A 14317-nucleotide genomic window follows, 5' to 3' on the forward strand; every position below is an offset into this window, starting at 1 on the left:
ATGTACCTGTTGGCCATTCACATCTCTTCCTCTGTGAAGTGTGTTTGCCCGTTCCAGTGTTTTTACCCGTTCTTTAACTGGATGATTTCCTTGTAAACATTCTTTGTAAGAGTGTCTTAGTGTATGTAGAAATTTTATACAAAGCCTTATTCCGATTTAAGTTTTATAATATTTTATTCACGTCTGTGTCGAGTCTATTTTCTTGACAATGTCCTTGGGCGCGCTTAAGTTCTAATTTTTTTTTTTTTTTAGGAGATCAAATTTCCGAATCTCTCATAGATACCACTTATATTTAACACTTTCAGAAGTTCTCAGCAAGGAGGGACGTTGGCCCCCTTTTTATAAAGCAACACAATTCTTCCTACTAATTTTTGAAAAATGCTATGGTGGGACATTGGGACAGCTGGTCTTTGCTGGATGTTACAAATGCACAGAGAAGTTAATCCGTGTTCACGCAGTTTGCAGGAGTTCAAGTCCGGAAACACATCCTCAGTGATCTCGGAAGCAGGTGTTGGGTCACACTCTTTTATTCTGTAAAGTCTGGAGAAATCGCCCTGGTGAAAGGACCCCGTTAGGCAAATTATTTCCCAATTGTTGTCCTTTAGCTTTTGTTCTGATTTGAGAAGTACTTTGTTTGGTTTGGTTTTTAATGCAATTTAAGCTCCATGAAGGTAAATTGCTTTCAGACTGGAACACAGTGATCTAGAATGAATCCAAAAGGCGGAATACCTTCTGGCTGCTCCATGTGAACAGCTGCTGTGGTAGAAAGTCCAGCTCCAGCTTATGGGAAGCCATGAGGGAGACCCCCCCCCCCCCCCCCGCCTCCCGCCAGTGTGTTACCCTAGTTCTTCGGCCCATCCTACACACTGACAGAGGGAAATTTGCATTAAAGAAGTAGGTAAAAACATGTTAAGTTGGATGTTCATTCATTGAACTCCCTTCTCCCTCATCTTCCTCATTTCCCCCTCCCTTCTTCCCTTTCCTCCTCCCTCCTGTTTCCCCGACTTTTTTCTTTTCTTACTTCCCCCTTTCTCCTCCCTCCACCTTCCTCCTTCCTGCCTTTGTTCTTTCTCCTGAGCTCCCTGCACGCCCCAGGCAGCGTTCTTGTTCCTGAAAGTGTAGTAGAGAATAAACCCGTGTCCCTATGCAGCTCCCACTGTAGTGGGGCGGTAGATGGTGAAGACGTAAACCTCTGCACAGGGCCCGTTTTGGTGGTCATAACCGTAAAACAAAGTGTGTTTGTGTGCGTGTGTGTGCGTTTGTGTTTGTGAGAGGACATGGGTGAGACATGAGAGAATGAAAGTGAGAATCATAGAAGGCCTCAGGGCATTGGAGCTGAGCTCTGAAGGTGCACCAGATGCAGGGGAAGCGAGTTGGAGGAAGTGGGGGTAGCAACTTAGAAACCCCGAGGACAGATTCAGTTTGGCGTTGGAGAAAGTAGAATACAATCACAGTTCTAGAAAACACAATTGGGTGGCTCTCTGGCCCATCCTGCACACTGACAATGGAAAAAATTGCATTAAAGAAGCAGCTAAGAACATTTTAAGTTGGATGGTCATTCATTCAACTCCCGTCTCCCCCATCTTCCTCAGCGGCACCCCAAGGAGCCCACTTCCACAGAGGCACCCCACCGATGACACGGAGAGGTAGAGGCTCCCCTCTCCAACTCCTCCTGCCTGTCCGCTTCCTGAATTTCCCACCTACGTCCCCGTGTCAGCCTCGCCTCAGTGCCTGGGCGAGATGGGTGTGGCCGAGTTCCGTCTGCCTCCAGCCCTACCGAGTCCGGCCTTGCTGACTCACTCAGTCGTCCTAATACTTTTCTTTCAGCTCCAGGGAATGACCATTTACCATTTTCAAAGGTCACGCTCCCTGAACTAGGGAGGGGGACTTACAGAGCAGCATCAGGCAAATTCGAGTTACATGACTCTAACCTTAATGAAAACCTAGTCAAAGCCGTGTCCTTTGTCTCAGTTCTACCTGGGGGACTCTGGTCTCCCTTCTTCCTACAGTTTACACTTTTTGTGAGTTCCCTTCTGGGACTTATGTTTTTCCCAGCAATTCTTTGTTGTTGTTGTTCATCCTCACCCGAGGGTACCGTATTTTCCGGCGTATAAGACGACTGGGCGTATAGAAGATTTTCCTGGGTTAAAAAGTCATCTTATACGCCAGAAAATACAGTATTTTTCCATGGATTTTTAGAGAGAGTGGAAGAGAGGTGGAGAGGCAGAGAGAAACATCGATGTGAGAGACACATCCATTGGTTGCCTCCTGTAGGTGCTCTGACAGGGGCTGGGGATCTAGCCTGCAACCGAGGTACCCTCGACTGGAATCGAACCCGAGACCCTTTAGTCTAAGAGCCTATGCTCTGACCACTGAGCAAACCAGCTAGGGCTCTTCTGGCAATTCTTTAATTATTTTGACTTTTTAATTGTTTTTTATTGTCCTATTCAACTTCATTCATTCACTTAAGCTTGACCGTGTGATGGGCATTAAGCTAGGCACTAGGTTTGCCCGTGGGGAGGGAGACATAAATCAGATAATTAGAGTGTTCTACGTACTTTGAGAGAGGCATGTTGGGAAGGTTATGTAAGTAAACATTCATTCAACAAATACGTATTGACCTCCTACTGTGTCCCAGGCACCGTGCGAGGGAGGTGGTGGTCTGGCCATACAGCCCTGACCGTTTAAAGCGGGGAAGCATCGAGTTGTGCAGGAGCAAAGGGTGATTTGGGGCTGGGTTACCTGCTCTGCCAGGAGGACCTTGGTGGGGACGCTGAGGTGTAGTAAGTGGTGAGAGCAAAAGGCCAGAAAGGTTGTGAAAGTCCTTCTGTCCTTTAAGGGACTTTTGTCCTGTTTCTGAGAACAGATGACCCTTACCGACACTCCCATGCTCCCCGCATCTCGCGTTTCTGTGCTCATTCTTCCGCTCGCTGTCGTGACCAGTGGCTCTAGGTCAGTGGTGGGCAAACTCATTAGTTAACAGAGCCAAATATCAACAGGACAACGATTGGAATTTCTTCTGAGAGCCAAATTTTTTACACTTCAACTTCTTCTAACGCCACTTCTTCAAAACAGACTCGCCCAGGCCGTGGCATTTTGTGGAAGAGCCACCCTCAAGGGGCCAAAGAGCCGCATGTGGCTCGCGAGCCGCGGTTTGCCGACCACGGCTCTAGGTGGTGGGGACCACTGGCACGGCTGAGCATGCGTTTGTAAAAAGTGGAGTGTGGCGGGGGGGGGCGGAGTAGCCAGTACAGACGGAACCCCAAAGCCAGGAGGCAGGTATGGGGTACTCTTAACTTCCCCTGGAGTATTTCCCTCTAGGGCAGGCGTCCTCAAACTACGGCCCGCGGGCCACATGCGGGTGTTTTTGCCGTTTTGTTTTTTTACTTCAAAATAAGATATGTGCAGTGTGCATAGGAATTCGTTCATAGTTTTTTTTTTAAACTATAGTCCGGCCCTCCAACGGTCTGAGGGACAGTGAACTGGCCCCCTGTTTAAAAAGTTTGAGGACCCCTGCTCTAGGGTGTAACTAGCCTCTTGGAGTCTGTGTTTTTACTCTTTTTAAGGTAGGGGAGGACGAAGTTAAAGTATAAACACATGACTTTGCAAAGACCCTGTGGGGTAGGATTTCCATTGATTGCCCACCCTGAAATTTTTTATTCTTTTCCTTTAGGTTTCTTGCTATTTAAAGATTTTTGTTTGAATGAAATTAATGAAGCTGTACCTCAGGTGAAGTTTTATGAAGAGGTAAGAAGTAACTGTTTTACCGATGCTTTTATTTCAAAAGCACATTTAATCTGTACTTTGGAAAACATTACGACGACTCAAGTATCTTACAGATGTTTAGAAACCCATTGAACGGACTTAGTAGTACAGGGTAAGATACGTGGTTTATTAGCGATGCTGACATCTTTACGAATCCTATTGGCCAAGACTCTGGGGTGCTCCGGAAGTAGTGAGGAACTATGGGGCTCAAACTCCAGAGCAGGGAGGCTCATTCCGAGGTGCCCCGAGGATTCCCAGCCATTTCATGTTCCGCAGAAGCTCGCGGATTCTGGACACACAAGCTGATGCCGGGGGCCACTACTGGGTGGAAGAGAAACTGGCAAAGTTTTCTGGTCACACATCGCTGGAGTGGCCCGTGGGAGACTTGGTGGAGGGGAGCCGAAGCGATGGGCTGGAAGCTTCCGGGAGACACATTGAAGTCTCCCACAGCCGTGCAGCGCTGCATTGAAATGAAGCCCTGCTGTGGGCAAGAATCCGAAACCACAGACCGGAAAGAGACACAAGCCCACGGGGAGTGCTCTGTTGACACTGAAGAGCTGTAGCTCCTGATCCTCTGGGTCAGCTGTTGATTCTGGGCATAACAGAGTCCAGGCTCGGCCCTGGGCAGAAAGCTGCCTCTGGGAGAGGAAGAGCCAGAGGAGGTTTCTGGGGCTAAAGTGAAAAGCAAGTGGGACCGGAGGAGCCCCAAACGTGTGGTGAGTCTCGCTCTCAAGACAGAGGCCAGGTTTTGAACACGAGTGGGACAGGAGGCGGAGCGATGTTCTGAAAACCCCTGAAAGGCAGAAGGAATCTCAGTGAACTCCAGGGAGAGCCATACCTTAGGGACTGGGGCAAGCAAGAGGCAGACCGAGTCCTACAAAAATGGCAACTCAGACCAATCTCAGCTCAATCTCTCTCTTTACAATAAAAAAATAAAGTTTTTATTCATTTCAGAGAGAGGAAGGGAGAGGGAGAGAGAGAGAGAGAAGCATCAGTGATGAGAGAGAATCATTGATCGGCTGCCTCCTGCACACCCCCCACTGGGGATCGAGCCGCAACCCCGGCACATGCCCTGACCGGGAATCCAACTGTGACCTCCTGGTTCACGGTTTGACGCTCAACCACTGAGCCACACCGGCCGGGCGCCACCCGGGTTCCCATCGCTAAGAACGTGCGTGATGGCAGTCCCTGTCTCTTAAGGTTGTCGTGTGTGAATGCAACACCCCGGAACGTTACTTGACGTGTAGTCACTGCTCAGTGTGCTGGTTTATACACTTGTTTGTTCCAGTTAGGTTTGGAGGCAGCTTAGAAAAATATGGATTTGATACGGAGATCTAGAAATAAATCATAGGAAACAGAAAATAAATAGGAAAGAGAAAAGAAACAGAAGATCAGAGGTAAAGGTACTATCTAGAAAGTTCTGCACTCATTCCACCCAGTAGTTCTCAGACACCAGTGCCGGGGGCCATTGGTGGGATGAACAAGACCGGCAAAGTGCTTGCTATTTTTTCGCTTCTATTTTTGTTGAGAGAAGCAGACAATAAAACAAGTAATAAACAGGAAATGCACCAGGAAGTAATAACTGCTGTACGCAGTGACCCACGACAGATTCCACACACAGGCACTGCGTCAGGAAGTCATAACCGCTCCACAGTGACTCAGAACAGGCTCCGAGCCGACGGCCTGGGCCCGGGCGGCCGCGGGAGAGGGCCGGGTCAGAGCCGGGCTCCGGGGCGGTGGCCTCTGAACCGAGACCTGAATGACAGGGAAAGCTAGTCTTCTGAAGGCGGGAACAGGGTGGGGGTGGGGAGACCCTTTTAGGCTGAAGTCATAGCTAAGATGGAGCCCCTGATGTGGTGGGAAAGAAGACGTTGGCGTGCTTGAGGAACTGGAAGACTAGTGTGGCGTGTTTGTAATGGGTGAGAGGGGTGGGGTAGTGTGCCATCAGTCCAGAGACGTGGTTTGGGGGCCAGAGTAACAGATTTAGATTTTATTCTAAAGCCCATGGGAAATTTAAGGTGAATAGTCTAGAAATATCAATTAGGTCGGAGTGGCGGTAGTTGGGTATTATAGGTGTGTTTCCTCCCCCCAGCCATCCCCCCCACCACCACCACCTGCCAGGAGGATTGCTCTGTTAGCAGTTAGTTGGCTGTTATCTGAAGCGTAGCCTGGGTTTGTGATATATTTTGAGTATGAAGCCAGCGTGATTGGCTGATGAATTGGATTTTGGTGTGGGGGATGGGGACAGGGGTGTGAGCAAAAGAGCAGAATCCATGAAGACTATTCCTTTTTGGTGTAAGCTACTAGGAGTATGATTTTCACACTTTTCTGATAAAGAGGAGGAGGGAAGAGCGAGTGTGGCTGGGGTAGGCAGGATGTGGGCATGTCAAAATAGGTAGGTAGATCCTTGGAATCTGGAGCTCAGAGGGACAGGGGAGCCCCAGAGATCCACGCTTAGTCACGGAAGGTAATTGGTCTCTGAAACTGTGGGACCGAGCGGTTTTGCCTGAGGAGAACATTGTGGGTGAAGGGTGTCGCCCCAGCACCACGCTCTGACTAGCCCAGTAGTCGGCAAACTCATTAGTCAACAGAGCCAAATATCAACAGTACAACAATTGAAATTTCCTTTGAGAGCCAAATTTTTTAAACTTAAACTTCTTCTAACGCCACTTCTTCAAAACAGACTCGCCCAGGCCGTGGTATTTTGCGGAAGAGCCACACTCAAGGGGCCAAAGAGCCGCATGTGGCTTGCGAGCCACAGTTTGCTGACCACGGGACTAGGCGAAGTCGAGGCCGTTTGCGACGGTGCTGGCCCATCCCGCTGGGCTGGCCGTGGAGCAGCCGGAGGCGAGAAAGTGGAGACCACGACGGCCACAGACCAGAAGCGCTTGCCCTTGGGGTGCTGGGTGTTTAGGCTGCCGGGGTGTTTGGGCCGTGAGCGTTGTAACCACCAAAGCAGAAGGGGACACGTGATCAGTGCATGTTCATCACGGACGACGACGCTTCTGTTCTGCTGTCCGGGGCTCTTGGCACCTTGAACTCGGGCGTCTGCCTGCTCGGGTTACCAGGACAACCCAGCTGCCAGAATCCGAGGCGGCATCTTCCGTGTCGTGCTGCAGCACGGACGTGCTGTCCAGAGCTAACTGCGAGTTGACTGCACGATCTTTAACTCGTGGTCTCACTGAGAATCGTAAAGCTCGAATCACAGCCACGGGTGCTCCAGGCTCTGACCTTGCCTCCTAAGGGTTTCCTCTCCTGTTGTTCAAGTTGAAGTCTGTGAAGCACAAGGCTCTTAGCAAAGGCGGTGTCGTGGTTCAGGTGTCATCTGCCCAGGACACGAGACTGTTGGGCGGAGCTGGGTTATTCCCGCTCTTGCCAAGCTTCCGTGGAACCAGGTGTCACCTGCTTTAAAGGGCCCCTGGAAACAGACTTAGGTGTCATCCCACTTGTTTTCAAGGATAAGAATCCCGTGCAGGCTTCTTATTCTTCGAATTTGCTCAGATGTTTAGGCAGAAACATCGGCCTTCGGTTCAGCGGCCGGGCTACCCGCGTATTCCTAGCATCCTGGCGTTCGCCCGCCCCAAACGGAACAACAGAAGGAACCCCCCAGACCAGAAGCCTGCGTTCATTTCCCGACGCTGCTTCCGGTGCTGGTGTCTGGTTTCCGGGCCTTGCAGCGGCCCTGGTCGCCTCTGGCCTGATGTGGGACCCTTGAGACCGGCCCTGCCGAGTGAAGCTGGGAGGGTGAGCCCAAGCCCTTTGGTGATTGCCGGGTTACGTCTTCATTAAGACAGCCGGCCTTTCCCTCTGGGATGGGGCCTGGGCCCACCCCCGCCCGCCCGCCTGCCTTTGTGGCAGATTTTAGTCTCTGTTCCAAGAAGACTCCGTGACAGGTCTGCGGAGCGCAGCCTCCCGGTGTAACGCTGATGGTGCTTCAGGCCAGTGGAGACGACCCCAGTCGCTTCTCAGTGGCCTCGGAGGGACCCCAGCCTTCCACACACCCCTCTCTCTGCCCTTCCTTTATCAGAAATTCTTGTAGGATTGACTGATTTTTATTCAAACCTGTCCAACGCTGATAATATAGGAAACAGGTCACGCTTCTTTCCGTTGATTTGTACTCTCCCAGGGGAGGAGTTAGCCTCGCCTCTTATTATTCGAGAATAAAGAGCATTCCGAGACTATGGAAGTCAGCGGAACAACTGGCTACCTGGGGGAAACACTTCCCCCTCCCCCCACTTAATAAGTCACACATAGTACAGTAGGTCCTCGGGTTACGGGTTACCTCGGAGATCTGTGCCTATGGCGCGACGTTAATGCGATTTTTGCTGTACGTCGGAACCCACCTGCATAAGCACCTACGTCACTCACATGGAGCACACACACAGCAGTAATGAAGTGAAACAGTAAAAAAAATTTAAAAGAAAGATAACAATTCCTGACCTTTACTTGTGGTAAATACAGTAAATAATAAGCAAAGCACATGTGTACATACGTCGAAATGAAGGAACTTATTTTTTTTAATAAATAAATGGGAGATAGCGACGTAACCACGAAACCACGAACGCTGAGTCTCCGACGTCACCCGAGGACGGCCTGTAATTAGTCATTACAGGCGCCTCCCACCAGCCCCACATGCCATCTGTGTTTTCATCCTCTTTCTGTCTTTTGGATTAAAAGTGTATCTGTGAGTAAATAAAACAAAACAAAGCACTTATCTGACCCAGGACCGTTATCAGGTTAAGAATGACCGGGGCTACTTCCGCGTAAGGCACGTATTTCTAAAGCACATTTTATTTTGGGCCCCTCTCAGCGCTGGTCGGGTGACCTTCCCTGAGTTAGCAAGTATGCCACTTGGGGCGATCTTCCCGTTAATCCTTCAGCAGTGCAGGAGAGGTTCCGACGCTTTCATCTACGGCTCACGCTTTTCCAAAATCCTTCGATTAAAAACAAATCCTCTCCTAAGGAACCCCGACAAGATCTATGCCTTTTCTCCTGTTAGTTTTGCAATGCTGTCATTGAGCAAGAGCGGCCTCATAACTCTTAGGCCTGAATTTCAGCCAGATGGAACTTGCTCGTTGCTTTTGGAAAGGAGAATTGGCAAGCACGAGTGGCCCGTGGCTGGTGGAGTGTAAGATAATTGTAACCATGGCAGTATTTGTTTCCCAATATTGTGCTTCTAAATTTAAGGGATGAGCCTCATCATTGGAAACATCCCATTTGCAGGCTTCCCGTTGACTTGAATGATCCCACCTTCATCCCGACAACCTCAGGGAGCAGTCGTGTCCCGTGGAGTAGCCCGTCCCATAATTTGCCTGGTCTCGCGTTTTCTGCCAAGACTAGTCATGTCTGTTAACAAAGTCGGTTTCTAGGGAGACACACCTCACAACGATAACCTTTTGCAATCTAGATAAAAGAATACGAAAAGCTGGAGAACGAGGAAGATCGCCTTAGCAGAAGTCGACAGATTTATGACACCTACATCATGAAGGAGCTGCTGTCTTGTTCGCATGTGAGTGTCGCCTTTGGCTCTGTCACTGCCGTGTGGAGCGACACGCGGCGGCCTGCAGGGCGCCCAGAGTGAATGTCAGACGGGAGGAAGGCGTTCGCAAACCAAATGAGATTCATCCCGGCTGGAACCCGTTCCTTCTGCTTTGTGGTTTGTTTCCTGATAATCCCGACACAGTGTTCACTGCTGCACCTGTTCTTTTTATTACTGATTTTAGGGGGCGGAGGCGGGGAGGGGGAGAGAGAGAGAAACATTGATGTGAGGGGGTAACATCATTGGGCTGCCTCCTGCTTGCAACCCGTGCGTGTGCCCTGATTGGGAATTGAACCAGCGACCTCTTGGTGCATGGGATGACGCTCAACCAACTAAGCCAAACCGGCCAGGGCTCCATGTACTCTTGATATATATATATATATTTCCAAAAAGCAAATGCTTTCACTGCAAAAATTGATGAAGTACAATAGCGAATTCGGAGCAATGGAAGAAAAGGGTAGCCTCGATTCTAGACTTTCTCAAGGAAATTAAGCTTATTATTTTAATGTAGTTATACTTTCGCAATGAGACTAATGAGATATTGGTAAATATAAGTCTTAAATGGCTTCTTTGGATTTATAGGGAGGATTGTAATTATATTAATTGTGTTCATTAATTGTTAAATAATGGTTGAAATTCTTTTTCTTATCAATTAGATAAACAGTTTAATTCGGTCATTAGAATAAACTAGGTTCCTAGGAAATTATTCCACCAGGAGTGAGTGGAAAAATTAGTAATAAAAATTTACCATGTAATCTCTCTACATTAAGACTGTTTTTTTTTTTTTTTTTTTAAATATACACTGAGTGGCCAGATTATTATGATCTCTGAATGCATAATAATCTGGCCACTCAGTATATATATATTAGAGGTCCCAGTGCATGAATTAGTGCATGGGTGGGGTCCGGCCAGCCTGGCCAGGGGGAGGGGACATAAGCGGTTGGCCAGCCTGCCTGCTGGTCGAACTCCTGGTCTAGGGGACAATTGGCATATTAGCCTTTTATTATATAGGCTATACACTGAGTGGCCAGATTATTATGCGTTCAGAGATCATAATAATCTGGCCACTCAGTGTATTTTTATTGATTTCAGAGAGAAAGGGAGAGGGAGCGAGAGATAGAAACATCAATGATGAGAGAGAATCATTTATCCGCTGCCTCCTGCACGCCCCCCACTGGGGATCATGCCCACAACCTGGGCATGTGCTCTGACTGGGAATCGAACTGTGACCCCCCTGGTTCATAGGTTGACGCTCAGCTACTAAGTCACACTGACCGGGCCTAAAGCCTTTCTTTCTTCCTTTTTTTTTTTTTTTAAGTCTTTATTGTTGAAAGTTTTACATATGTCCCCCATTGACCCCCTCCAGCCTGCCTCCGTTGTCCCTCACCACCCCATTGTCTGTGTCCATGGGCCATGCATATCTATACTAATAAAAGCCTTGGGGGTGATCAGGCCAGCAGGGGAGGGTATTTGGGGGCAATCAGGCCCGCAGAGGAGCAGTTAGGGGGCAATCAGGCAGGTAGGTGAGCGGTTAGGAGCCAGCAGTCCTGGATTGTGAGAAGGATGTCCAACTGCAGGATTAGGCCCGATTCCACAGGGGTCCCATATTAGAGAGGGTGCAAGCTGGGCTGAGGGACACCCTCCCCAGTGCACGAATTTCGTGCACCGGGCCTCTAGTATGCATATAAGGTCCTTGGTTGATTAACTTCCACTCACCCACGTTTCTTCTTATTGTGCATTATTGAAGAAGACGTAGTTTGAAGTTTGGGGGGGAGGGGGCAGAGCTTGTAATCCTTGTCGTGCAGTAAGTTGATTCTTTAGAAGCAGTTCCCTCTGCTGTGGCTACGGCAGTGGCTTTCACCGCCCTGGCTCCGTTTGCAGTCCTGGCATTTAATTCTTAGGCTGTTTGCACGCGTTCATTTTCTCTTACACAGGAAATTCAGTTTCATAGCCGTTGTTCATTTTTAGGACCCCATTATCAGCTAATCGAGGGATATTTTCAGCTCCTAAGCTGATGATAAAGGAAGATCCTCTCAACTTCTTTTTCTCACAGGGATCTTGGATTCTCGTGGGATTAGATATCAGCCAGCTTACCCCCGCGCGCATCATTTTTCCCAGCGTGGTGTCTGAGAGCCCCGGGAGCCCAGGGGAACACATTTGTTCGGATCTTTTTGAGCGAACGCACGTTGCTGTCACGTACTTAGCTGTGTTTCTGGGTTCCCGTTTAACCAATGTGGTGTTAAATTTGCGTTGTGCTGTAACGTAACATAGAGGTGGGTCATGGTTTCTCATGGTTGCAAACAGTGTTGTTTTTGATTTTTGAAAGCCATTCTCGAAGCAAGCCGTGGACCATGTGCAGTACCGTCTGTCCAAGAAACAGGTGACGCCCGCGCTCTTCCAGGTGAGGCGCACGCATCCACGATGAGGGCGTCTGGTCTGCGTAGCAGCTGGACGTGGTGGCATGTTCTTCCCGTGCGTGTAGGGGGTGCAGGGAGGACCTGACGTGTCAGGCTGCTGTTGTCTGAAGTGTAGCATTGCTTGTCTCCTCATTGACATGTACTCTTCTTTGCGTTGCTGTTAATCCTCACCGAGGATATTTTTTCCACTGATTGTAGAGAGAGTGGAAGAGGGAGGGAGGGAGGGAGGAAGAGGGAGGGAGAGGGAGGGAGGGGAAGAGATAGAAACATTGATGTGAGAGAGACACATCGATCGATTGTCTCCCACATGTGCCCGAACGGAATTTCTCTCCTTTCAGCCATACATAGAAGAAATCTGTGAAAGTCTCCGAGGCAACATTTTCCAAAAATTTATGGAAAGGTATGAAACTCTCTCCATATATGTATGTATGTGTGTGTGTGCGTGTGTGTGTGTATGTACATATATACACATATATAAAATCTATTGTGATATTTGACATATTACAATTATCCTATCTAATAATAGACAAATATGCAAATTGACCATACCTCCGACACACCCACAAGCCACGCCCACCATCCAATCAGAGCAAGTATACAAATTAACCCATACCAAGATGGCTACAGCCACAGAGAGCAAGGTTTCCTAGGTAACAGAGGAAGCCAAGCTTTCTGCCTGCCCTGGCCAGGCCTAAGCCTCCACTCAAGTTACAAAGTTTCAATTATAGAAGGTAAACAAATTCAAACAAATGGCGGCAGAATGGAGATTGAGAGAGCAGGCCAGGGTTGCTGCTGGCAACAGGGGAAGCAAAGCTTTCCACACACCCTGGCCAGGCCCACCCGCTTAAGGCAACAAAGTTTCAATTATAACCCCAACACAAATGGCTGCCCGCCTCGGAGGGAGCCCCAGGCTTGGCTCTGCTCCAGGCTACAAAGTTTCAATTGTAGAAGGAAAATAAATTCCAGATACCAGGACCTCTGCTTGGGTTGCCAGGGGGCGTGGCCGGCCTGCAAACCATCACAGGCCCCTCGCTCAGGCCGCCCCATGCCCCAAGGGTACACCACCCTGATCAGGGACACCCTTCAGGGCAAACCAGCTGGCCCCCACCCCTGTACCAGGCCTCTATCCTATCTAATAAAAGAGTACTATGCAGATTGATCTTCACTGCAACACACAATATAGCTGCCACCATGTGGTCAAAGATCCTGCCCCCATGTGGACACAGGATGGCCACCACAAGATGGCCAGCAGGAGAGGGCAGTTGGGAGGCACCCGGCCTGCAAGGGAGGGAAGTTGGAGGTGATCAACCCTGCAGGAGAGGGCAGTTAGGGGTGACCAGGCCGGCAAAGGAGGGAAGTTGGGGGCAAACAGGCTGGCAGCAGAGTGGTTAGGGGGTGATCAGGCTGGCAGGCAGAAGTGGTTAGGGGCAATCAGGAAGGCAGGCAGGCAAGCAGTTGGGAGCCAACAGTCCTGGATTGTGAGAGGCATGTCCGACTGCCCGTTTAGGCCCGATCCCAGGCCTAAACAGGCAGTCGGACATCACTTGAGGGGTCCCAGATTGGAGAGGGTACAGGCTGGGCTGAGGGACACCCCCCCTCCGTGCACGAATTTCGTGCACCTGGCCTCTAGTGTGTATATATATATAATCTTGTACTGTGTAGGTGTACCCCACTTCACCCAATAAATGCTGTCCATAAAATGTATGTTAATTTATTCATTCACCGAGTATTTATTGACCATGTACTATGTGCCAGGCTTTGTGTTAGCCTATTTCCTTGATACTTCACATTATAATTTCGATTTGCCAGGAGGGGACAAAATAAAATAAAAGCTTGTACTTCGTAAGACCTCCCCACCCCCTTGCGACGTTTAGTTCTCCAGCCTCGAAGTGGCCTGACGTTTAAAGAGGCGGGGGGACCTCGCTACTAAAAGCTTCTCATTGGGACCCTTTCCTGATGCAAGCACACGGCTTTCCTCGTCTGACTCACGTGTTTGGACTTTGAAATCATGTCCCCCAGAGTGGGACAAGCTCGTGCCTGATTCTGATAGAATCTGACGGGTATCGGCACGTTATGTCTGTGAGCGTATGTATCATTAACATACCTACTAGGTATGTCCCTTTGGGTTCCTTGAGCTGTAGAAGCGCACGTCTGTCTGCCATACGCAGTTCTGACACGTTTCAGTGGCGTCTCGAAAGCGCTCAGCTCCGGGCAGCCAGTCCTTCCGCGTGGGGAGTATGTTTGTCTGTGGTCACGCACCGCTGGAGCCGGGCTTTCTAACCCGCATCCCCACGCGCGCTGGCTGCGCCTGTCTCCGCCCGCCCGGCTGCGAGCCAGACAATCGCCGTGATGATGTGCCCGCCGCTGGGCCGCCTGCAGCTGGGCCGTGATTGCCCTTTAAGAGCAAACGCTGCTTCACGGCAGCGTCGCTCTCCACATGTTCCAGGGATTTAGAAAAGAAACAAGCTTGTGTTGTGGTTCCGCTGGAGTTCAAGGGATAATTTTATCCTGGAGCGGAGTCAAGGCTTTGGGAAACGAATATGCATACAAATGATTACACTGTGCGGAGCGGGAGCAGGAAGTTGGCCAAAAGGCA

The 14317-nt window shown here is 49.6% G+C and overlaps 1 protein-coding gene across 2 annotated transcripts in view; it reads left to right on the plus strand.

The window, feature by feature from the left end:
* Window positions 1-14317, plus strand: part of GRK3 (G protein-coupled receptor kinase 3) — an 89947-nt gene that overhangs the window by 39735 nt on the left and 35895 nt on the right. For both annotated transcript variants that reach the window (XM_054712628.1, XM_054712629.1), the window contains exons 3-6: window positions 3674-3747; window positions 9173-9274; window positions 11631-11705; window positions 12060-12121. In XM_054712628.1, the coding sequence (XP_054568603.1) occupies window positions 3674-3747; window positions 9173-9274; window positions 11631-11705; window positions 12060-12121 (313 nt within the window). The remainder of the gene's footprint in view (window positions 1-3673; window positions 3748-9172; window positions 9275-11630; window positions 11706-12059; window positions 12122-14317) is intronic.

The sequence above is a fragment of the Eptesicus fuscus genome, chromosome 23 (assembly GCF_027574615.1).
Source record: "Eptesicus fuscus isolate TK198812 chromosome 23, DD_ASM_mEF_20220401, whole genome shotgun sequence".
NCBI classification, from domain to species: domain Eukaryota; kingdom Metazoa; phylum Chordata; class Mammalia; order Chiroptera; family Vespertilionidae; genus Eptesicus; species Eptesicus fuscus.